This window comes from Epinephelus fuscoguttatus, linkage group LG18 (genome assembly GCF_011397635.1).
Source record: "Epinephelus fuscoguttatus linkage group LG18, E.fuscoguttatus.final_Chr_v1".
Classification (NCBI taxonomy): Eukaryota; Metazoa; Chordata; class Actinopteri; order Perciformes; family Serranidae; genus Epinephelus; species Epinephelus fuscoguttatus.
The window spans coordinates 7,889,410-7,915,953 of NC_064769.1; the positions used below are offsets into that span (position 1 = coordinate 7,889,410).

At 40.2% G+C, this 26,544-nt stretch overlaps 1 protein-coding gene across 1 annotated transcript in view; it reads right to left on the bottom strand.

Moving 5' to 3' along the window:
* Positions 1-1,243: 1,243 nt before the first annotated feature.
* Positions 1,244-26,544, bottom strand: part of dmgdh (dimethylglycine dehydrogenase) — a 28,968-nt gene continuing 3,667 nt past the window's right edge. The window contains exons 3-16 of the mRNA XM_049603824.1: positions 25,866-25,964; positions 25,586-25,750; positions 23,734-23,938; positions 14,058-14,306; positions 13,767-13,965; positions 13,520-13,689; positions 10,831-10,984; positions 8,513-8,678; positions 8,286-8,416; positions 4,301-4,518; positions 3,141-3,298; positions 2,775-2,834; positions 2,195-2,329; positions 1,244-2,103 (exon numbers count right to left, since the gene is read on the bottom strand). Coding sequence (XP_049459781.1) covers positions 1,891-2,103; positions 2,195-2,329; positions 2,775-2,834; positions 3,141-3,298; positions 4,301-4,518; positions 8,286-8,416; positions 8,513-8,678; positions 10,831-10,984; positions 13,520-13,689; positions 13,767-13,965; positions 14,058-14,306; positions 23,734-23,938; positions 25,586-25,750; positions 25,866-25,964 — 2,322 coding nt within the window. The 3' untranslated portion in view covers positions 1,244-1,890. The remainder of the gene's footprint in view (positions 2,104-2,194; positions 2,330-2,774; positions 2,835-3,140; positions 3,299-4,300; positions 4,519-8,285; positions 8,417-8,512; positions 8,679-10,830; positions 10,985-13,519; positions 13,690-13,766; positions 13,966-14,057; positions 14,307-23,733; positions 23,939-25,585; positions 25,751-25,865; positions 25,965-26,544) is intronic.

Genomic DNA, 26,544 nt, shown 5'->3' on the forward strand with positions numbered 1-26,544 from the left:
GCCAATCACATGACTGGAAACACAGCCAATCACGTGCATGTGTTGAAGCCCATTTGTGTAGTATGAGTATAATACATATTATACAGTAAATAAAACTGTATATGCCTTTAATTTATTTGGATGAGAATTGAAGACATTAGTCCAAAAATTCAGATTAACTAAAAATGAATAGGGTAATATTTTTAATGACTGATTGTTTTAGTCCATTTTTAAGCAAAAAAAAAAAAAGCCTCTAGATGTCCTGCTTTTGTCGGTTTTAAACATCACTTCTGGTTTTTAGACTTTTCACTATTTTCTGGCAATTTCTAGTTGAAAGGATTAATCAATTAATCAATAAAACAAACAGATCAACTGATAATGAAACTCATTTTCATTGCAGCCCTGAGAGGGATGTATTGATAGAGTTGTAACATGTCTACCACTATTTTATTATATATTGCATTATAATGCTAATATAACTATGTAGTAATATTATATTATTGTGCTTTTATGTTTATTATTATGATATGCTATATCATTGTATTCTATTTGATATCTATAATATCTGCCCTATAGTGTGTGTGCAATGAATGTAGTACACAAGCAGGGGCCACTGTTGCCTAAGTGGTTTATTTTTTATGTTATTGTTTGTTTGGACTTGTCCCAACAGGTAAAGCACAGGTGAATTTGGTAACACAGACGGTGGCTCAGTTCAATTAAGTCACAGTAAGCTTTAACAGTGAGCCCACATGCACAATACCAGAGCCTCCCCTAAGTGGAATGCAGCCATCATTAATATTTTCAAATACATCTGTTTTACCTACTAAGGCATGTCAAAATATCTACCATGAAAAAGGTCTGTTCAGTATTTAAGACAGAAAAACAGACTTTTGTAAAGTGGCATTTTAAAATAAAAATGTTATTGTACAAGTTAAGTTTTACAAAATTCTACAATAATAATGAAGTTACAGTTTGTAATAGAGTTTAGTTTCAATAAATCTCCTAAATTACTTTTTCATTTATATATTTTTGCCAATTTATGTAATTCCATACATTGTGGCCATGATGGATTTTATTCTTGAGTTCACTCATCCATCAGCATGAATAAAATCATCATCCTCATGTGATGTTTTTCAAACAGCGGTGTAATTTAAGTGTAATTTTTGGTCCCTGAGGTTTAAAAGGAGTTGTATACAGCATCATGAAGACTGACTCTGAGGAAGAGCGGAAGACGGAAAGTAGCGGAAAGAGACACACAAGCACCTAAAACAAGACAGAGTGCATTGCTTTAATTATGAAGGTATTAATGTAAACCACTTTAATTACACATTAGTTAAAAAAAACAACAACACAGATTTATAAAACAATCTTTATACAAGTTTGCAAGCGTTTGGCTTCTTTTGGCTATTGCTGTTCATATTCTGTGTGACATTTATCACAGTACCAATGTGCATATGAAATATGAAAATATGAAATATGAAAATAAAAACGCAGCACCATCATTTCTTTAAATTTCACATTAACACCAAGTCATTTTTCTTTTTTCAACAATCAAGCATCCTTCACAAAACTGCTGACCTGTAAACCATTAACATTCATAGAATTACAAAACCTCAATTATACCTTCAGCACTGTAAGGCATTGTGATGCAAGGACACTTAACAGACAGTTACTATTTCCCTGTTGCTCATAAACAAATTCATAAGATGCACTAAACACTGCTGAACTTCACCCTCCTTAAGAGACACGACAGGAAGAGGAAGTTATGAAGTGATACGACTCTTGTTCTTTAAACTGGCCACAGACAGATCAGTACATAGATCTTTTTTTTTCTTTCATATAAGACTCTCATTGATACGTCACAATAAAATTGTTCTTCACTAGCTGGTAAGAAACTGATAAAGACTGTGCTTATGCTTTTCCCTTTGCTTTCTTCTGCAGCCGGGTCCGTGTGGGCTCTGTTAGCACCAAGGGCTCCTGGATGACCATGGCCGGGTATTTCCTCCCTAGCAGCTCTACCTCCACCTTCTGGCCCACAGAGCACAGCTCCAGAGGCAGGTAGGCAAACGCCAGGCTCTGCTGAGAGCTGTAGCTGTAGGCTCCAGATGTTGTGTTGCCGACCACCTGATGAGAGGGAAAACCGGCTCATGTGAGAATAACCACAATATAACAAAAAATAAAGCGGGATCACTGGACAACTTTTGCTATTTCTAACCTTGCCATTGTGCCAGACTGTCTCGTTGCCCTCGGGGTCTATATCATCTGTATCCAGGGTGAGATAGGAAAGCTTTCTCTTCAGGCCCTTGGCTTTTATTTCCTGAAGGGCTGCTTTGCCAATAAAGTCAGCAGGCTAAACAAAGACAGAAACAGTGTTTATTCAGAGGAAATAAATCCTGGAAAAGTGGATGTAAACAGCTTTTTACTGAAATAAAACTAGCAATGCCACAGTGCAGAAATACTTTGTTACATGTAAAAGTCCTGCATTCAAACTCCACCTCCTGTGGCTCAGGAGGTAGAGCGGTTCATCCACCAATCGAAAAATCAGCGGTTTGGTCCCTTGTTCCAACCGTCCGCATGTTGAATTATCCTTTTACTTGCACAGAGTATTTCTACACTTTGGTACTGCTACTTTTTCTTCAGTAAAATTCTCAGTACATCTTTAACCACTGATTCTATTATTTAATTAGAATTGTCGATGCATTAGTGTGTACATTTCTTTACAATTACAGCTCTATGGAAAACATAAACAGTAAATCTACGTTTAAAAATGCACAGCTAATGAGATGTATGGTCACCTTGTTCAGTTTGATGAAATAATCCAATCCAGCCTCCAGAGGGTTGGTGTCACAGTTCATCTGTAAAGAATGACAAAGTGATCTCATTAGCAAAAAGTCATAACCTGCTACTTAAAGGAGTAGTTCAACATTTTGGGGAATATTTTCTTTCTTGCCAAGGGGTATATCAGAAGATAGATAATACCCTCATGTCTCTACTGTGAACGGCAGGGAGAAACAGCTTGCCTATTTAACAGACAGATATGAGAGGGGTTTTGATCTTCTCCTCTCACTCTTGGAAAGAAAGGAAATAAGGGTATTTTCCAGACTACCCCTTTAAATCCCTTGCGTGTATGTGTATGTGTGTGTATGTGTCCATGTGCGTACCTCAGCCCCCCAACCTCTGAAACCCTTTTCCAGTCTGAGGGAGGACATGGCATAGGTGCCGAAATTGTCGATGCCTTCGTCTTTTCCTGCTTCCATTATGGCCTGGTACACAGTTGCCATGTTCTTCTGGTCCAAGTACAGCTCCCAACCAAGCTCACCTAAACACACATGTACAAAGAGTGTCATCCACAAGTCCACAAGTTAAAATAATAATCTGAGTATAATGATCTCAAAAGTATGGAAGTCCTTTCCCTCTAGCAAAAGAGAAAAGAAAATGGACTAATTATACAAAAATACAAGGCTGCGAGTAATAAATATTTTCATTATACAGTAAATAATTTGCCAAAATGTCCAACCAAATGTTTAAAACCTAAAGATACTTAATTCATGTAAACCGAGGAACCTGGAACTATTGACAGTTTTACAGGTTTTGCTTGCAAACCTACAAAAATGATTAATCTTTTATTAAAACACTTGCCAATTCATTTTCTGTCAATCTAATAAATTGATTTCTTGTTGCATCTTAAAAAAGAGAGATAACTTGAGTACTTAACTTCAGTATTTAACTGAAAGATTTGAGTTAGATTCCTGTAATTTTGATTCAGTAAATCCAAATTTTGACTTTATTTATATTTTCTATCTCATAGTTGAGCATGTCTGATTTTTTTTTAATTTGAAGAATTGGACCTCCATAGCTATGGGATGATTTCACTTGGTCACCTGCCTTGTTTTTACCTAGTTCAATAGTAAAGACATTTTTACATCACTTACGGGAGGAAGGTGATTATGGAAGACTGAAAAATAATTTTCAATCAGTGAACCTCCTCCAGCTCAATTCAAACAACACCAAGGAAGATGTATTATGTTGCTGTACACTATCAGGCAGTTTCCCCTCTTCTTAATCAAGTGTAATATTTTGTTAGTCAGCAACTGATGACTGAACATATGCTGCTTATTACTGACATTTCCAACTCCACTCTCAACCAAGTGATTTCTTCGTATCTCTTACAGCATTTTTCTTACTTGAGTCAAGTGAAACTATGTCACCTCTCCGTGTAAGTATTTTCATTTGTTTTAATAAAACCAACAAAGGACTTATTCTGTTTGACTGAATAATTGGTAAAAGCAAACAGGATGTAACTTTACTCTGTGTGCAGCACCTGTGTAGGAGATCCTGATTGCTCGTACGGGAACACCAGCCAACTGGATGGCCTTGCAATGGAGAAATTTGAACCCGCTGTCACTCATATCCTCACTGGTCAGCTTCTGAAGAACTTTGCGGGAGTTTGGTCCTGCGATGCCCAGCACACCTATATCGTCTGTTACATTGCTGATGTCTACGTCATATCCACCGTCTGCAGCCTCTGCCTCTATCCACCTGCAGTGAGGTCAAATCCACAGAGAAAACTTTCAGCAGGCAGAGTGAGGATTTATGTATCATTTTTAGTATCTCTACATATTGTACATTTGAGACATGTTATTTTATTAGTCTGAGTCACAAATGCATTATACAGAGTTAAAGGTTAAAAGGTTCCCTGCAGGTTTTTTTTAGCAGTGCCATGAAGCTTCAGAAGGTAGGAATAGATGTACTGCAATGTGCTAACAAAGGCAGGGAAAAAGAAGACTGTGAGCTAGTAAACAAAACAGGATTAAAATAAATTAAAATAATCTGATTTCTAAATGTCTTGTGTGGAACGAAATGGACTCAACTGTGCCTTTTGGTGAGTAAAACTATCCTTCAGTCCTATTTTCTGGCACCCCTGGTACCGGAAGTAAACGTTCCATTCATATTTCTCCATAGACAATGGTAAGTTTCTACGACTTGGCTGGACATGAAACTCATCATCTGAGATGATAACAACTCCCAAGGTGGATTTCAGCAAGAAACATCCAATCACAAAATCTAAATTTATTCATATGCACACATAGACTGTAAACATAACGGTTGTAGCTACCATGGCATCAACTACTGGTTTGTGGACTCTCGTTCTGAGGCCTTTTGGCTGTCACCATTTAGTTTTTTTCTGGAGCAGGAAGTGACAATATTTGGGCGACAGGCTGGCGCTGTGCAGCAGCAAGGGGTGGATCTAACTGAGAAGCTGGGGACACTATTGGCAGACAGCCTGTCAGTCAAACTGACCCATCCTTAAACATCACCAGGTGTCATGAATGTTAAAATTAGCTATAGAGACCAAAATTGTATTTTGTACAAGTGTCCTGTGTTTCTATGTTATGTAAAACTGAGACTTCATGATATAGGCCATGATGGAAGAAGTTCTCTAATCCTTTGCATAAGTAAAAGAAGTCAGTGTCCTGAATTCAAAATGGTACTTAAAGGTCTAGCTTGTGGGATGTAGTGGCATGTCGCAGTGAGGATGGAGACTGTACACAACTGAAACTTCTCCTGTGTGCTGAGCATACTGGAAAACTGCAGTGGCCAATGCGTAAACACAAAATCACAAATGGCCCTATCTAGAGCCAGTGTTTGGTTTGTAATTGTAGAAACATGGCAGTGCAACATGGCAGGCTCTGTGAAAGAGACCTGCTCTGTATGTAGATATAAATGGCTCATTTTAAGTTAAAGAAAACCAAACAGAATACTTATCTTCAGGTGCTTACACACTGAAGAACATTACATTCTGCCAATAGCTATAGAGACCAAAATGAAAAATTCTGATGACATAGTTTCTCTTGATGGCATTGCTCTGGCCTCTAGCACTACCCTAAGAAACCTCGGAGTAATATTTGATCAAGATTTGTCTTTTAATTCTTATTTAAAACAAACCTCACGGACTGCATTTTTCATCTGCGTAATATTGCGACAATTAGGCCTATCCTGACCCAAAAAGATGCAGAAAAATTGGTCCACGCTTTTGTTACCTCAAGGCTGGATTACTGTAACTCTCTATTATCAGGTAGCTCTAGTAAGTCCTTAAAAACTCTCCAGCTAATTCAGAATGCAGCAGCACGTGTACTAACAGGAACTAAGAAACGAGATCATATTTCTCCTGTTTTAGCTTCTCTGCACTGGCTCCCTGTAAAATCCAGAATTGAATTTAAAATCCTACTGTTAACTTATAAAGCTCTAAATGGTCAAGCTCCGTCATATCTTAGAGAGCTCATAGCGCTATATTATCCCACCAGAACTCTGCGCTCTGAGAATGCAGGGTTACTCGTGGTCCCTAAAGTCTCCAGAGTCTTCAGCTATCAGGCTCCTCTCCTGTGGAATCATCTTCCTGTTACGGTCCGGGAGGCAGACACCGTCTCCACATTTAAGACTAGACTTAAAACTTTCCTCTTTGATAAAGCTTATAGTTAGGGCTGGCTCAGGCTTGCCCTGTACCAGCCCCTAGTTAGGCTGATTTAGGTCTAGTCTGCCGGAGGACCCCCTATAATACACCGGGCACCTTCTCTCCTTCTCTCTCTCTCGTGTTCTGTTACTGCATCTTGCTAACTCGGCCATACTGCATGTCACTAACTCGGCTTCTTCCCCAGAGCCTTTGTGCTCCACTGTCTCTCAGGTTAACTCATATTGCAGCAGTGCCTGGATAGTGTGATGTGTGTGGTTGTGCTGCTGCCATGGTCCTGCCAGATGCCTCCTGCTGCTGCTGTTATCATTAGTCATTAGTCATACTTCTGCTGTTATTATACACATATGACTATTGTCACATACCTTCAGTACATTATTCTATGCTTTCTTTTGATTTTCACATTGGCTAGTCATCCTATTTAATTTGTCTTCTGATTAAATCGGAACCATTGAAACAAGTTGTAGGAATCCTCTGCAAGTAATTGGTTGCTGGCAGACATTCTGTGCTGCAATAAAATGGTTAATCAGCAGTGCTGTGCTCTGTAGAGCCGATGCGATGCTGGTTCTGCCGGCCTGAATAGAATATAATATCTATAGCCTTACTGTTGTGAACAGCCTTATAGACTGAGCTGAGTAGTGATGCGCGGGTCGACCCGTAACCCACGGGACCCGCAAATGGACCTGCAGGTCGGGAAGCAGTGATCGTCTGTTAAATCGGTCTCTAAATAATATTTTGACATTATTGGCTATTACTGTCATGGCATCCAAAGGTACTGATGCGTTGAGCAGGTGACAGTCCGTGGCCGTTTTCAAAAAAAAAAAGACTACATTTAGCATCAAAAAAAAAAACAAGTAAATAAAAAAACAAATATCGAATACCAAATTTTCATAATGAATACCTACCCATAGAAACGAATATTTGAATATCCGAATATTTGGGTACAGCCCTACTACTGTCATTACCGTCTGTCCTGCATCTCTCTGTCTCTCTCTCTCTGTCTCATTGTGTCATACGGATTACTGTTAATTTATTATGTTGATCTGTTCTGTACAACATCTATTGCGTGTCTGTCCGTCCTGGAAGAGGGATCCCTCCTCAGTTGCCCTTCCTGAGGTTTCTACCGTTTTTTTTTCCCTGTTAAAGGGTTTTTTTGGGGGGAGTTTTTCTTTATCCGCTGCAAGGGTCAGAGGGATGTCGTATGCTGTAAAGCCCTGTGAGGCAAATTGTGATTTGTGATATTGGGCTTTATAAATAAATTGATAGATTGATTGATTGATTGAAATTGAGATCCCTCTGAACAGTACACACTGGACCTTTAAGTAAAGTATACAAAAGTATTATCAGCACAATGTAATTTAAAACATCAAAAGTAAAAGTGCTCATTATACAGAATGGCTCCTTTCGAAGTGATACATTATTCTAGAATATTATATTATCCTATTTTATTGCTAATGAATACATATAAGTGGATTTTAATGTTGGAGTTCATCAATGTGCAGCTAATTTTAGTTACTTTGCATAGCACTAGGTAGCTTGGTAATATAGAACTGCATCATGTGTTTGTGTTTATGTAAGAAGTAATTCATGACTAAAGCTGTCAGATAAATGATGTGACTTACAAGGTACAATATTTCGCTCTGAAATGTAGAGTATCAAAAGTATAAAGTAGCATAAAATGGAAATACTCAAGTGAAGCACAGGTATGACGTGTTTGTACTCAAGCACAATACTTGAGTAAATGTACTTAGTTACAATACACTGCTGCAGGTACAATTATGAAAGCAAACTTGGCTACTGCTATTCAGTGAGATGAAGCTTATGTAGACAGTTTCACCTGAGGTCATGTCCCTCTGATCCTGAGCCTGTGATGAGCAAGAACTCTCCGGGTGCGAGCTGGGTGATGGTGACCTCAGCAAAGACTCTCCCAGCAGGTGTCAACATGTGGCTGATATTAGTCAGGCCCACCTAAAAAAGACAGCAGATAGAAGGATAATGAGTCTGAGATTGGCATGTCCTTCAAACAGCTCACACTGATATGGATAAAGTGTACATGTGCTCAACCTTGGGCATGGTGTTAGCAAACAGTCGGTCCAGCAGCTTGTGCGAGTCCTTGCCCTTCACTACGAACTTGCCAAAAGGCGTCAGGTCGATCACTCCCACCTTCTCCATCACCAGCTTGCACTCTCTGCCAACTGGTCTGAACCAGTTGGTGCGTCGGAAACTGGGCCTGAACACAAAAATCAGTGATTGCTTTATATCTGTTGTTTTAATGACTACTATGTGTTTATTGACAACTTTTTTCTCACTGGCTCTTCTTTATTGGCTTCATCGCATAATGCAATAGGGGACACCGGGGATGAATGTAACACTTTTTGTTTGAGCAAGTGTAACTCAGTGGGGGTTTTTTGTTAGAGCTCTTAAATTTTGATACGGGGTACTCATATTTGTCTGCTATAAATAACACATACTTTGACCTCTACTACACCATCACAGATTATGGAAATTAATGTCAAATACAAAGAGGTATATTGTTACAATGTACCCCAGTACCGGGGTGAGTTGTAACACTAGCTAGGGATGGATGTAACAATTAAATTACTGTGCTTAAAAAAGATTCACAATAGGCTAAATGTATTCAAGCACTTCAATGAATAATAAAGAAGGAACAATAAACTTGTAAGAATACTATAATTATAATATTAAAATAAATAGAAATGTATAACGTAAATGCAAAAATGGTTGACGTTTGAACAGTTGAACAATAAACACTTTTGAAGAGCAACCATTATCTGAACAAACTAAAGCATAATACCTATAGCTTATTTTTAATCTGATTGGCAGTTGTGGCAAATGTAGATGTTCTTGCCTGGGGTGCAGGCTTCGTGGGCCCAAAATCCACACTTTTTAAGAACTGTTACAACCCTTCCCATGCTTAGCAGCCACGAAAGAGCTAACAGTTTTTAGCATTTAGCTTCAAAGCTAGCACTAATGAAACACATCAAAATAAACTAGAGAAACTACTACTTGAACCTATGTAAGTGAAACAATTGTACATACAACACAATGGACACTATGCAAAAAACAATTATGATGAAAATGTTTGGTTTCTCACCTGAAAAACTGTTTTTTGGCTCTAGAACAGACAAATTTGGACTCAGAGACATGCGGCTTCACCAGTGAGCTCCAATTGTAAATGGGCATGGACTATGTTGATGAAGTCACCACAGCTCGTTTCTAATTGGCCAAACTGAGAGTGTTACAACTATCCCTTTGTTATAACCATCCCCGGTCTCCCCTACTAATGTGGAAGTATAAAAAAACATTGTTTGAAGACTCAAAAAACTATTACAGCATATTAACAAGAGAGTCTACAGCTACACTAAAAGCTCTGTGAGTGGGTGCTTGCAGTAGAGAAAAACTGCAAACTGACTGCATTAGAGAAAAACTAAGAGGATCACCAAAGTCATAAGGATTCCTACTCTGAAAACAATGAATGCCTGAACAAATTTTCATGGTAATGCATCCAATAGTAGTTAAGATATCTAAGTCTGGAGCAAATTGTTGGACCAACCAGTAAGAACTGCCATTCCCTAACCATACCAATAGTGTGCCTAAAAAAACAACACAGCAAAAAAAGAAAGTTGCTTAGCAAGATGATTGCAGCTTTAATATTTATGCAATGACAAACCTCTGTGTCACAGATATGAGCCAAGTATGCTTTCCTGAGTATGCCACTGGTTTCTACACTCACAAGTTTGGCAAGACTCCAAACAGCCACTGGGATTATGGCAAGAAATTTGTGATGGGTTGGTATATAAACAATGTCACGGCACATATTTAGAGACTGAGCTCCTGCACATTGTGAAGGTGTGTCAAATGCAGCTACTGCCAGTAATCTGCATGTGTTGTTGAATGCTAGCAGCTGTCCTTTCCTGGTGTGGTATCTAACTATCTCAATGGTTCTGTTGTGCTGCTGCTCAGAGTTAGATTATGTGTGGTAAACTCGTCTCCTGAAAGGGAGGGATCACTGTATGAGAACATGTGTTTGTGCTTAATGCCAAGAACACTGTGTCCTTAAACATTTATTCTAACAAGCATGCATCACCAGCAGGACGTCCTCTATATGCACTGCTGAATACTCAAGAGTCATCACTATATTCTCCATCTTTCTCCACAGAGATGAGAGGGTACTGTAAATCAGGAACGCGAAAGTGGTGGGGCTCCAGGGGAGGAATGTGTGATTGATGGCTAATTAAAGGATTGAAACAGCAGTTTGCAATTAAAAAAACAGCAGTTACCAAACAAAGGCTAAAATGAGTTGGAGAACATTTTGTTCCAGTTGGTGTATGATGGCTATTGTAGTCAACTGGATGCCTTACTTATATCCAATGTCATCTCCAGGTTTGTAGAACCAGTGAGGTTGCTCCCAGCCAGCGTGAAAGCCCATGGATGCTTTGTCTTTCAGCAGTTCATAAACGCCACTTGTTCGGTAGGTTGGTCGACCGCAGAAGCGCTCCTCCTTTGGGTAACCAACTGGAGAAGCCGACATAATAAACACAGTTAAAAAGTTTAGTGATGTTAGTGATTTTAGGCCCTGAACACACTTATGGCAAAGTATTGCCTACACTTCGTAATCTAGCTCAACATTTTGTACCTACTGTTCAGAACCTTAGTATAACCTTGCGACCCATGTTAAAAAAATAGTTCCACCAAATTTTTTCCATTTGAGAAATATCTCTAGAATTAGATCTTTTATTAATGTTAATGATACTCAAAATGTTATCACACTTTTATCACATCTTGTCTGGATTATTGTAATGCTGTATTTACATACAGTCAGGTCCATAATTATTTGGACAATGATACAGTTGTCATCATTTTGGCTCTGTACACCACCACAATGGGTTTTAAATGAAACAATGAATACCTGCTTAAAGTGCAGACTCTCAGCTTCCATTTAAGGCTTTTTTCAAAAATGTAGTATGGACCGTGTAGGAATGACAACCATTTCTTCACACAGTCCCCCAACTCTAAGGGCTCATAAGTATTTGGACAAACTAACATAATCATCAATTAAACAGTCAGTTTTAATACTTGGTTGCAAATCCTTTACAGTCAATGACTGCCTGAAGTGTTAGACACATAGACATCACCAGATGCTGGGTTTCTTCCCTGGTGATGCTCTGCCAGCCCTTTACTGCAGCCGTCTGCACTTCCTGCTTGTGTTTTGGGTGTTTTGCCCTCAGGTTTGGCTTCAGCAAGAGAAACGCATGCTCAGTGGGATTCAGGTCAGATGATATGACTTGGCCATTAAAAATGTCTTTGGTTGCTTTTGCAGTATGCTTCAGGTCATTATCCAACTGCACTGTGAGGCATCGTCCAATGAGTTTTGAAGCATTTGGTTGAATCTGAGCAGATAATGGTGCCCCAAACACTTCAGCTTTCATCCTGCTGCTCTTGTCAGCAGTCACATCATCAATAAATACAAGAGAACCAGTTCCACTGGCAGCCATACATGGCCATGACATAACAACATACCTCCACCATGCTTCACTGATGAGGTGGTGTGCTTTGGATCATGAGCAGTTCCTTCCCTTCTTCCTTCTCTTGTCTTCCCATCATTCTGGTAGTTGATCTTTGTTTTATCTGTCCATAGTATGCTGTTCCACAACTGTACAGGCTTTTTAGATAGTTTTGTGACAAACTCTAATCTGGCCTTCCATTTTTGAGGCTAACCAATGGTTTGCATCTTGTGATAAACCCTCTGTATTTATTTTAGTAAAGTCTTCTCGTGCTGACAAGAGCAGCAGGATGAAAGCTGAAGTGTTTGGGGCTACATTACCTGCTCAGATTCAACTAAATGCTTCAAAACTCATTGGACGATGCTTCACAGTGCAGATGGACATTGACCTGAAGCATACTGCAAAAGCAACGAAAGACATTTTTAAGGCAAAGAAATGGAATGCTCTGCAATGGCCAAGTCATATCATCTGACCTGAATCCAACTGAGCATGCGTTTCTCTTGCTGAAGCCAAAACTGAGGGCAAAACACCCAAAACACAAGCAGGAAGTGCAGACGGCTGCAGTAAAGGGCTGGCAGAGCATCACCAGGGAAGAACCCCAGCATCTGATGATGCCTATGTGTCCAACACTTCAGGCAGTGATTGACTGTAAAGGATTTGCAACCAAGTATTAAAACTGACTGTTTATTTGATGATTATGTTAGTTTGTCCAAATACTTATGAGCCCTTAGAGTTGGGGGACTGTGTGAAGAAATGGTTGTCATTCCTACACGGTTCATACTACATTTTTGAAAAAAGCCTTAAATGGAAGCTGAGAGTCTGCACTTTAAGCAGGTATTCATTGTTTCATTTAAAACCCATTGTGGTGGTGTACAGTGCCAAAATGACAACAACTGTATCATTGTCCAAATAATTACGGACCTGACTGTACCTTAGTCAGAACATGATTACACAACTTCAGGGTGTCCAAAAGGCACCTTCCAGACTTTTAAACAAATGACGCAGGCATGATCATAACTCCCTTATATAAGCTTCCCATCACTGGCTGCCTGTCTAAGAATTGATTTTAAAATTTAGTCTTGACTTTTAAAGGCCCTGCATGGTATGGCACCGAGGTATCTGGCTGAGCTTCTAAATTACTACTCACCATCTGAAGCCAAATGAAAAGGCCCTGTTAGCTATTCCACATCCAAGGCTGAAGACTAAGGGTGACAGGGTATTTACTATATACAGTATTTTTACTGTTAAGGCTCCAACCCTTTGGAAGAGCCTACACTAGGAAATTCACTGCCCTCTTTTAAATCGTCTCTCAAGACTCACTTTTACCATCTGGCTTTGTCTTAATTATTTGATCTGTGTCTATGTTAGCAGTTTTAATGTTACTTACTGACTGAACTGTATTTGATTGTTTTCCTGTTTTATTTTATTTGTCCTTTGTTGCGGTAGTTTCACAGGTTTATATAAAAAAATATTCTTATTTTTATTATTATTATTGTTGTAGAGGGCGTTATCCGATGAATGTGTGATTGTTTTGCATTCTTCTTACCCACATTGTTGAAGCCATAGGACTCTCGAGCTTTGGCGCACATGAATGGCACGTCAGCCCATTTGCCGTAGCGGTTGGGGTCACATTCAATCAGGTCGTAAGGAGGTTCCCCATTCCTGATCCAGTCACTCAGGAACTTACCAATACCACCAGCATGGATGATCCCATACCTGAAAATAGTCCAAAGCTTTACATGATGAATCTGTCCTCTTGAACCTATCTACCAACCAACTGCCCAATCACATACCCAAAGCCAATGGCTGTCCAGTAGTTGCGAACTCCTTGGTGTGGTCCGACCATGGGCAGCAGGTCAGGGGTGTATGTGATGGGTCCAGACACTATGTTGATGATGTCAGCTTTCTTCAGCACAGGGACCATCTCCATAGCCATCTCAACATGCTCCATTATCCTGTCAAGATCCGACTCAAACAGCTCCTTACCGAAACCTGCAACAGCCACACAGAAACAAAGATGGTCAGTCGAAAGAAATAAAAAAATCAAAAGATTTTCAGATGATTCTGTATGCACAGCAACAGACCTGGAGGCACTCCATCTCTGACCCAGGAGTCCTGCAGCACCATCTTTTCCATTTTTTCATAAGGGCCAAACAGGAGGCCGTCTCTTTCCTGACGCAAGTAATAAGAGGCCTCAAGGTCCCTGATGACAGCCAGCTCCTTCTTCAGAGCCTTCACCTCTGGTACCGTTGCAGTCACTACATACTGGTGATGCACTGGGATGGTGGGATGTTCAAAACCAATCATGTTGCCCACTTCCCGGGCCCAGAAACCTGAAAAACCAACAGAGATGGTATTGTGATGGAAAATTCTGGTATTTAACCATATTTAACCTATAATGTGTTCTGCATGTAATATATACCTGTGTTCTGAGGTTACTTGTTTTGATGAAACTGAACTTCTCACCTAATGATATGTGTTGCTCATTTAACCCCTACTGTGACAGCAGTGTGATATAAAGCAGGGGCCAAATGGAAGCAGGTTAAAGGTTACGAGCCAGGGAGGCTCCAACAAGAAGTGTACTTGTGGGCCTCAAGAGATGCTGTGTCTCATGGATGCTTACTGCAGAACCACCTGCGTGCTATATGTTGATTAGGCATGTATGACTATTGACATGCATGTGTTTTGGGAACTATAAAGACAGCATAGCTGAAGAACATCGAGGCAGTTACTGACAGACTGTTCATGCAGTTGTATGTGTGTGACTCCATTCATGAATACTTATGAAAACCCAAGAAAGACAGACGACATGTGAAGACTTTTTCTTTAAACAGTTTATTAAATAGACCAAAGTTGTTTTGCCACCACAAAACTGGCGACCACGAAGGGACCTCATCTGTGAGCGGATTCTGGAATTCTGGACTGAAGGTGTGAAGACTGCGCACAGCAAGAGCCGAGGCTCTTACAACCTCAAACATCCCCACAAAGGAAGGTTGAGAAGAGGGCCTGACATCTAGAGAACCGGGATTCCCTTCACCGTTGGGGTCCAAAGAACTTGGTGTCTGTCAACACCTCCCAGTCTTTCCTGGTGAGTTTTGAGGACTGCGCAGGAAAAATCTTTTCCACCTACTGAGATAGGTTGGCAGACGTGCCAGGCACCGTTTCTGGGACGTTGAGTGCAGGAAAAGTGGAGAGCTCGGTTTAGGTCAGGGACCTATAGAAGCAGTGTAGGTTAGAAACCTAAAACGACACCTGATTATTTCAGCCGTTAAAGGCGGAAGAAAAGGTGGTGAGAAGCTGTCTGGGTTAAAGGAGAAGTAGAGACACTTGCTATCAGAGTGGAACAGGCCGAGTGAGTGAAGCGTATTTTCTTTTATTTCCTTTTTGCAAGTCGTTCGCGTTTTCGGGTAAAGGTAAAAAAAAAAAAAAAGTCTGTAGACGTGATAAGTTTGTGCATTTTTTGATACTGATTTTTGCTTCTATAGTGAATTTTTCATTGATCATTTTTTGTTAAATGTTCATTTCCACAAATTTGATTTACTTTTGATACTGCTAAGAAAACTGAGAGTTTGATTACAATGGGATCTGGAAAGAGCAAAGCCTCAAGGGGGAACATTGAGCCTGATTATGGCGCTCCCAACGTGAGGTTCATGGAGATTAATTATGGAAAGGAGAGCGTGGCCCAGTTAGATCTGTGGGTCAACAAGTGTTGTTTCCCAAGAACAGGCAGCCTGAGTGTCAAACAGCTGGAGGCTTTAGAGGTGAGGTTGACAGACTTAGAGAGAAAGGGTGTAAAAGGGAAGTCTGGAGGAAAGGTCAAGTTCCAGGCAGATTGGTCAGCTTTTAGAAGTTGGATGAGAGAAGCCAAGTATAGACAGGGCCCCAAAGGTTTCCCAGCGCAGTGTTTGAAGCTGAATTTGGACCTCGACTCGGCTCCACCTGTAAGGACCCTACAGTATGTTGAACACCACGAACCGGAGGGAGCAGCTGGCCTCTCTGAATCAGTGCCAAGTGTAGAGAGAAAACCCATTAAGAAACCTTCACAGAAAGGAATCCGCGATGTGCCATCACACCTGGATCCTGCCTCCTCCTGCCTCAGCCGTGCGCAGCGGAAAAGCTTTCAAAGAAGGAGATGAGCGAGAGGAGCAAGAGGAGCAGAAGGAAAAGGTGACTGCTCCTATACTGGAGGTGGCAGGTGGGAATGGGGAGACAACTCGTGTACAGACCATGGCTGATGAGTGACATGTGTGAGGCCATGGCGACTCTGCCATACATGATAGAGGGAGGAGAGGAATTTGGAGATCAACTGCTGGTGTTGATTGAACAGCACAGACCGACCATTGATGAACTGAGATGAATGCTATCACGGTACATGAAAAATGATTGGCACAAGGTGGCTGATATGTTCCCAGAACATGTAAATGCCAGGCTGGTCCACCATGAGTATATGAACTCTGACAACGCTGCTTACAGAGACATTGTTCTTCAGCTGTTGAGAAGATTGAAAACAGAGTTCCCTGTTCATTTAGACTGGGTAAAAGTGGTGGCGGTTAAGCAGGATGCAGATGAGACTGTCTCTGCTTATCTATACCGCCTGAGACAAGCAGCGATGCAGTATGGTGGACTGACCGAACTCGAAGTTGAGGGGATAGAGGGTGAAAGACACGCAACCCAACTGCGTCTGCTCTTCCTAAACGGAATGAAACCAGAGATCGCGGACATAGTTTGCCAGGTTTTCCTCACATGGCCAACAGCTAATCTTGCGGACATTGAGCGAAACGCAGTAGGCACAGAGGCTGAACTCCAGCGTCAGAAGGCTGAACTCCAACGTCAGAAAGAAGAGGAAGCGACAAGGAAGCCAGAGAGAAATGACCGCCTCACTGCTACACTGCAGCTGGCCCAACTCCAAGAATTGGAGGGGGGACGGAGAGGAAAGTGGAAAGGGGGGCGCAAAGACAATGACCGTTGTTTCAAGTGCGGCAAAAAGAGACACTGGGCAAGAAACTGCGGTAAAGGTGGAAACAACAAGAAAAAAGCCAACCAACACTTTAGACACGTGAGAACACTGACACTAACACTAACACAAACACAGAAACATACAACATGCGCATCATGACTGATGCAGAGAGTGAGCTTGTTTCTGACGCGATTCTGCACCTTGAATCTAAACAGAGAGAGAGAGAGTGAGCATAGCAAAATGCTGGCTGATTTCTCAGCGGAGGCATACAAACAGATGCCTTGATACACACTGTCAGTTAACGGTGTTGAACTCTCTTTCCTGGTGGATTCCGGGGCCATAGAATCAGTCGTAAGAAGTTGTGTCACATTGTGGGTACTGATTGCTGTACATGGACACCTGACATCACTGATAACATGACACATGTGGTTGCTCATCTTAATGACCTGGGGAAGAGCTATACTGTCTCTGTCCAAAGGTAACAAAATCTTGCAACCGGCAGCTCCAAATCTCATTAATTAAGACATTTTCTTATTCCTTTTTTTTTTTTTATCTGTACAAAAACTAAAGTGTAAAAAATAACAAGTGCAGTTGTGTGACAGAGCCACGTTACTGTAGCTGTTTCCACACTAGGTATATGTGTGTGATGTCTATCGTCTCGTCTAGTTCTTGCCAAGAAAGCAAATTTCCCAAAATGTCAAACTGTTCCTTACTGCTTCCACTGTACCAGTCTCTTGGCAAAGTAGCAGGGCTGTTACGGTATGTTCTCCATTGCCTCAGTTGTTTATAGGGCCTTTAACATAAAGTTTATGTCTCCTGTTGGTGATGAATAAATGTGTTGGTTTGTAAGAAGTTACACCCCCTGCAACACCCCTCTTACACCATTGGTAGAAAAAGGTAGCTGCTGAATCAACAGGAAAAATTATTCCCTAACAGACCATGATCAGACCAACAGATTTTTAATTACTGTTGTTGTCTCTTGAGATATAATGCTACCAGACAGACCAAAAACACAAGAAATTTAAATAACACTAATAATCATTTTGGATTTGTCAGAAACAACCAAGAACTCCTGCACAATGTTTATTATCTGTGCTCATTTTATAAAGTGAATGCATTAGAAAGTGGCAACAAGTAATCAAAGGTGTGTAAGAAACTCTGTTTTTCCTGCAGTCAACAGTTTTTGATCCGACACACCTGTTAATAAGATTTCAAAGTGTGCAAGTACTTTGTAATGATTGAGGACTGTGATTTGTGACACATGCATTCCTATACACAAAGACTTTACTGTCCATGAATAGCATGTGATTTACTAGCTGGTGTTATGTGATCTCACCTTTATGACAGACTGACAGAACAAAACCCAAAATATATGGTGTTTTGATAGGACTATTTCTTCAGTAAAAAGTAGTTCCATCTATCTGTAGAGCCACCAGTGGTAAATGAGAAAATATATTTCGGTGAACACCAAGTGTAGCTGAACTGACCCTTTAGTAAAAGAGGTTATACCAGTAGGTTAAAAAATGTATACAGGACAGGTCACACGCACCATCCTGTGATTTTAACGGCCAAAATGCATAGAGCATGGCACTGTGCTTCCATTATAATCAACTGACGTTGCTACACTGACCACTGAAACTGTTTCCCAGCATTGGGCACATGATGGGTGTGTCACTAGGCCTGCCATTAGAGGAGGTGAGACACGCTGGATGCCCATGATGTGCATTTATAGCCCAGATTTGGCTTTATGTAAATGACAGACAGACCCCCTGTCTCTCGAAACACAATACTGCACCACTGGAGTGCACTGCACAGCTGCTTACATAGACAATGAACGGGAAGCGTGGAAAAAACAGATCCTGTGGACACGTATTGTAACTGCACTGGCACCACGCGACTCAAGATCATTTTTATGCAGCTGTTTGTTTTTTTTTTTATGCTCAGCCATGCGACCCACCAACAGGTAAACACTAGGCTACATAGCACTGTGTAAAATACAAGTGCAAATAACTGAAATAAATACCTCATTGTACCAGAGGCAATGTGAAGCAGCAGACCAACCTTGTGGGTTGTTGTACATTTTACACTCAAATGAGCCAATCAGTTCAATGCAATCTGTATTTAAAATGACCCAGTTAATCAATTCAGTAGCAGTTAATACAGCCAACACTTTCAAACCCTGCATTACCAACTACATTCTGCATTACTTGGCAAAACCCAACACACAAACAATGAAGCTGGCAGCAAACACGTGGTACAAAGACGGAGTCAGTGTGGCAGGTTAAAAACCTTGCACCGCCCTGCCTATGTGATGCGTCTCATCCATGCCCTATGTATTTCAGCTTTAAGGCTGAGATTTGAAAGTGTACCATGCAATCATTCAGAAATAAGCACAAACACAACCAGCAACAACAACACAGTAGACCCCCAGTACCCAGACAGATGGATTAAAGAGAAATTAAAGCTATTTGAAGAGGAGAACTTTTTGTTATCACCACAAAGATCTCCCGTGTTTTGTTTTTTTTTAACATCCTGGCATTTATAACAAAATAGAACAAAAAACAAAAAGCACAGGAACTTATAAAGCACATATAAATCGGTGTGGTTTGATGAAAAGTTAAATGTACATTGTGTACACTCAAAACAGTTACGGCATACTGCGCTGCCTCGAGCCAAACCACCAACATCATATGTGTTTTCTATACGACGCCAGCTGACGTGTCTGTGAGAACAACCTCAGAGGTTTAACAGTTATGGAACTTGTGTAAATGTTCCACTGTGTTCAACAGCCAGTCCAGATATTGACAGCCACATAACAAATATGCTGTGCTGAGTCTGTAAGTCAGACATGTGGACTGAACAAAGATCAATGCAGACCTTGTGCCAATCCGACTGTTGTGACCTGGGTGTCTTTAACTGCTGCCGTTTTTAGCTTATGTGTTGCAAGAGTGACTCTTATTAACACTAATTTAACTTAAATCTAATCCCCACTTGAAATACATTATAATCCAAATGGGGTTACTTGTTTAATTGCATGCGAGTCTGCAGCCTATTAACTGAACCACATTTACTCTTTATGTTCTCTGTATGTGCACCATATGTGAACTTTAATCTCATGATGAGGGATGGGGTGGGGGTGCATGCACACAACATCCAGATAAGGTCCCAGGCAGTTTAAGCAGGAGCTGGGCTGCAGAGGAGCCTGCTTACCAGGCGCACAGGGCCAATTCACTGGCTTACCCAGGAATAGTGATGAGTCAACAAGTTCACCAAAATAAAACAACCTTTAAAACAAGTTACACTATGTCCACATCAGCCATCCACACTATTGAAGTCTGTATGTTCTCTGTTTAGGAATATTAACTTATAACAATCAGGTAAAAATGTTTTCAGGTGGTCACAGACTAAAGCAGTGGTACCAAACCAGGGGTAATTCTGCAGTTCATTGCCAGGGGTACATAGAAAGATTGTGAAGAAGCTCGATTAATATGACAAAACAGAAATTGAAATTGTGATTTGATTTGAACTTTATCTAACAACACAGTCAATCAGCTGTAACTCCTGAGCACCACGTGTTGTGATTTACAGTGTGAAAGCTGGTTAGCAGGCGAGCAGATAAAAGTAATAGATTAACACTTCAAGTATTTAGCGGACAAACTGTCAAAATAGTTTGCTCAATGTAATGTATAAATGGTTGAAACTGGTGGTCAAAAGTACAATACACAGTTGAAATAGACACCTGAATGAAATGGAGTGACTGTTTAAATAATTGCTAAAAGTACTGGATAAATGGTTGAAATAGTTGGTGAAAAGTAACAATACACATTTGAAATATACAGCTAAAAGTAATTAATAAATTGTTAAATAGTTAGCTAAAACTAGGTGTAATGGATAAATGGTCGAAGTAGGTAGTAAAAAGTAACACTACAAAGTAGAAATAGATACCTTAACGTAATGGAGTAACTGTTGAAATAGTTAGCCAAAAGTAATGGATAATCACTTGAAATAGTTCAAGAAAAGTAATGATGCACGACTGAAACAAATAGCTACAAATAATGGACTAATTATTTAAATAATTTGTTAAAAGTGAAGAATAAATGGTCGACATAGGTAGGGAAACATAATGATTCACAGCTGAAACAGACACCTAGAAGTAATTAAGTAACTGTTCAAATAGTTAGCGAAGAGTTAAGAATAAATGGTGGAAATAGTTGGCAAAAAGTGACAATACAAAGTTGAAATATACAGTTAAAAGTAGGGAGTCGGCTGAAACTAGGCACAATAAATAAATGGTTTGAAATAGTTGGCAAAAAAGAATGGCTAAATTGTTGTAACATCCAGCTGCTATTCCAAGTGGTAGCACAATTGCAGACATGACCAAACCTACCTACACTGCATGAAAAAATGACAGACACCATTTCTATAACTAACAGTGTTAAACACCATCCAGTAGGAACCCCTAGACTAAAACCTATTATTGGTAACATTTCTTGGTTTGTAGGTTTAAAAAGTGTAGCTCACACAATGGTCAAAACATTGTCCTTCTCCCCACAGTGAGTTACACTTATATGTGGAGACTGATCCTATAAGGTTAAATATCAGGGAAACTATGACCTTTGACCTTTAGTCCCTCATTGATCAGCGGGTTACTTTATTGAGCAGAGGGGGCACAGCCTGCATTCCAGACGTTGCCATAGTTTCAGCAGTGAGCAGAATTTGTGAAAATAAGATGTTGACTGTAGAAAAGAAACGGTTAAGGTTCTGGACAAGGCTCTGTGGGGGTAGCAGCAGAGAATGGGAAAGATAAAGTATGTCATTTTTTTAAAGGCCAAGAAAGAACAGAGGATAAGATGGTTAGTGTTATGCAAGCTCAACAAAACAGTAGCTTGTGGGGGATGGGTTTTAAACAACAACATGAGCACAAAGCATCAAAAAAAGACTGACGTTCCTGCTGTTTCTTGGGAGTTGTTTTCTTCCTTGTAATGTGGGATTTGTTATGGGGGTTATTTCTGCAGCCCTGCATCTGTTGTCAGTCTTTAAATCATAAGGGACACGCCTCAGTCTGTACTTGCAAAGCCTACATTTACCAAATACACAAATAGACATATAGACAAAAAATATTACATGATCTTACTGTAGGGCAACAAACACCCAGGTGTAATACCAGTTTGACATTTCAGTCCACGAGTAAAAAAATGCAGGAAAATGCTAAAACAAAGGGGAAACCAGTTTTTTCAGGAGGTGTGCATGTGCTGCTGCCTCAAGATTGGATGAAATGTGAACTGTTGGCCTGTTTGGATTGGCTGACAGACACAGTAAAGGAAAAAAAAAAGCCAGCCGGACCGGCAACATGACTGGCTTTAACCAGAGTACAGAATGTGCAAGTTCAAGGGATGAAATATGGAGCAAGAAAATGTGAATGAGCTGGAGGCAATTTGTTCTATGGGGTGTTAAACAATGCTAATCACAGTTTACTGCTTGTGGTGTGTACTAAAACATTTGAAGAGACAAAGTGTTTGCATTTTACAGTATCCTTTAGGGCTGAACTGCAGTTGTTCTTTAATTTCCCATTTGCATTATAGTTCATTTAAACCTGACTGTCACTGCAGAGAAATGGTGACTAAGAACAAATATGCATGACCTACATGTTGCTATATGTTACATAATCTCTATAGAGGACAGACTGAAGCAAATTCCTGAACCATGACAGAAAAACAAGCAACATCAGCAGGGATGAAAGGAGTCTTTGCCAACAAAATCCCCCCAGAACTGGTATGACCCAGTTCAAGCCAAACACTTATTTTCCTGAACTCTGAAAGCAGTGGTCTGCATGGGCAAAGTTCTCCTTCTGTAAAGTGTCGACAGATAACACCGTTCAGCTGTGACACAGGATGTGCCTGCTTTGTGACTTAATCAGCAGATATCAAAAGAAATTCTTCACCTAAGTTACATTGTAGTATAAGCTTTTCCACCATTCTATGTAATCATGGGTGCAGATCCCGGGGGGGACGGGGGAGACATGTCCCCCCCAAATTCTGAAAAACACAAATTGTCCCCCCCAATTCTAAATAGCTTAAATGATTGAAATTGAACAAATGTATACAGTAGTCCTATATACTGGGAGATAGGGAAGATGATGAGGAGAAGTGGGAATCCGTGAGAGGCGAGAGATGAGAATGTGAGTGGACATAACATGCCTGAGACCCTGAAACTAGAAGTAGCATTAACTAACAGCAAAGCAGTGAAAAGCAGGGTGATGGCTGGTTCCATGTACTACTGGCTGTTTAAGAGAAATAAACAGTAAAGGTAAGCATATGATTCTCTTTGTAGTGCTTTTTGAATGACTTGGTGATGGTGATGAGCCTCTGTGAAATCGTGAAATATGCTGGCAATCTCAAGCGCTCTGTGGGCATGATTTGCACACGTGCAATTAAAAAAAATCACAACTGATTGTGTCCCCCCCAAACTTGTCATCAGATCTGCACTCATGTATGTAATAGAAGGAAATATGACTAAAATACCACATATTGTAAAGCATGTGGCTAAACATAACACCAACATTTTTGTCACGAGTATGGGAAAATGCATACTAAATTTTACATGCCTTCTAAAACCCATCCAAGCCCAAAACAAAGTGTATGACTGTAGTGTGTATGTTGCTTTAGTTGTTTCCCCCTTTAAAGAATGTAAATGTGTCATGGCTCAAAGCAGAAACTTTCGACATTTTCCAATATTTTAGAAAAAATACACAAGAAATTTGATTTCTCTGGTTTGAGAGCTAATGTGAAATGTAAAGTACAAACCTGATGAATTGACAATGCGATTTGCGCGGATGGTCCCGTGAGGAGTTTGAACGTCCCACTTGCCGTCAGCAGTCGGCTTGAGGGCTGTGACTGGAGCCGGGTTGTAGATTTGGGCACCATACATACGAGCACCGGCAGCCAGAGCCATGGTCAGAGAGTAAGGATCAATGTGACCGTCTCCTGGGGTGTAAAGGCCTGCCAAGACCTAAAAAAGTACAAACTTTCATATATGAATCATTATTAATACTGAGATAGTGATTCCCAACCTTCCGTTTCACTCATTTTAGTTGATGACATTAAAAGGCCAGTAGTCAACTGATCAAACATGTCATAAATTTGCTTAGCTGCAATGTTCATTACTATAAACTCGTAATACTAAAATGGATGGTACCAGCAACATAACAACAAATTTCCTGTTCTTTATTTAAACAAATAATTATTTAACCAAAGGGGTTTATCCACTTGTGAGCATTAATGTGCTACGCATTTCATGGCAGTCGATCATTAGATGATCTGAAAAGGTTTTTGTGATGATTCTTGTGCATAACGGGTAATTTTGGCCTGATAGTGCTGCTAGGACCCCCCCCCCCCCCAAAAAAGCAAAATTAGCAAAAAATAGCAAAATTCACGGCAATGTTTTTGTGTGTGAAAAGTTGACATTTTGGCCTTTTGAGCGTGATACAAGAAGAAAACAGACGGTCTGCAATTGAAAGGGCTTTTCCTCTGAGGAGCATTAATGCCTGAGGATGTGCTCGTAAATTTCTCTGATATCTTCAGTTTAAGGTTTGGACAATTCTCATGCACAAAGGGTGATTTCAATCTTGAGGTGGTAATGAACAACAGAACAGATGCTTACTATAATCAGAGGGAATAATCTTCTGGAGATCATGAATATTTCATGGCAACCTGTCTAATACTGGATGATTTAAAGAGGTTTTTGCACGTAAAAAGTTGGCATTTGGCCTCCTGAAGGTGATGCAAAAGGAAAACTAGGAAGTCAAACATGTAAAGGGTTCTTCCTCTGAGGAGCAGGAATGTCTGGCTGTGCTGGTAAATTTCACGGACAGGTCTTGTGCACAAAGGGTGATTTTGGCTTTGTGGTGCTGCCAGAAAAAAGAGGAAGGGCACACTAAAGTTAGACAAAATTATCTTCTGGAGATGATGACTATTTGTAGCTAAATGCATTGCAATCTGTCTAATACGGGATGATTTTTAGAGGTTTTGTTTGAGAAAAGTTGCCATTATGGCCTCCTGGAAGTGATGCATAAAATCAAAGGGAATAATCTTCTGGGGATCATGAATGTTTGTAGCAAAATTCATGGAAATCTGGCTTGTAGTTGTTGAGATATCTTATTATGACTATCTTCCAAATGGATTGGCACCCTAATGCACGGTTTGACTGACTTCCATATCCTTTAAAAATGAAATATTTGCCAAGAATACTTTTTAGCTGCTAACATGTCTACCATACTTTTCATAGAAATAAACCAGTTTAAGCATTTAGAATTTAAAATGGCTCCACACATACATAATGACAACAATAATAATAGGTTTGTCTTTTATTTGATCATTTTTGTGGCTTCACTGCTTTCTTCCTGACTGTGCCTTCCTATTTCCAACAAACAGATATGAGATTGTCAACCTTCTCAGCTAACTCTTCGCAAGAAAGTCAATGAACTTTTTTCAAAATATCAAACTATGCAAACCTGCAAAAACAGGACAGGAATGCAGAACTTCTAACACATTGTATAGGAGATTGTTTGATAGTTGTGGTATGGTGTGGTGGATGATCATTATTGACTTATCAATTAAGGACTTGAATCTCTGTAACGTTTCCATGGTTCACACAGACCTTGTTTATATCGAGCAGAGGGAAAAGTTCGTGCACTTTCTCTGGTCCGATGAGGTACTGTTCTGTCACATGCCAGTGTGTGCGTGTCATCTGGTACTTCATCTCATCCACTCGAGCCGGTGTTGAAGCAATACGGACACTGCCGGGCTGATGCAGGCCCACTGCCTGCAGATTAAAAGACAATACGAATGACCACACAAATTCATACATACATTAACAGATAACCAGGCACACCTTAATCATTACATCAAAGTTAGGAGAGATAAGCGAGGCATCTCACCTGTCCAGTTTCAGCCTCCAGGCTCTCATATAATTTAATGCTGTCATAGTGGACTTTTTTAACGTTGATGCCTGGGTGGTAATATGTTGTCAAACCAGCCTGAAAGACAAAACAAATCATGAAAGGACATGCATCAAGGTACAACACTCACAGACTAAAAACTTGAAGCTGCATTAAAACATTTCGGTGGCACTGTGTTTGTGTTTGTGTCCAACCTAAGTCCAATATTCACCCTCCTTTTATCTCAGTTTTGGTCTCCACCAACTGAGGGCTGTAAAAGTAAAACAATGAGCTGAAAGATGCTAAAACACTATGAAGAGCTGAGGGGAGCTGCGGAGTTAAGGGGTAATTCTTCATCACCATGAGTGAACCCTTTTACATTAGTAATCTGATCAATTATAAATATAAAAATATTGATTATAGCAGCTGTAATACCTTGTCCAAGCATTATAATACAACTCTAATTATTCTATAAAAAATACCATTAAGAAAGGTTTAAGAAAAGTTTATCACAACCTTTAAACTGACTACAGGTTTTCCGTGTCACAAAGAGGACTCCCTTTTAACCTGCCTAGATCACCATTCTAACTTATGCTGCACAACTATCCTAGTACAAACCTGTTTTCGTTGTGAGTTTGGGCTAGAAATCGAATAAAAAGCACCTTTCACTGATCAACTC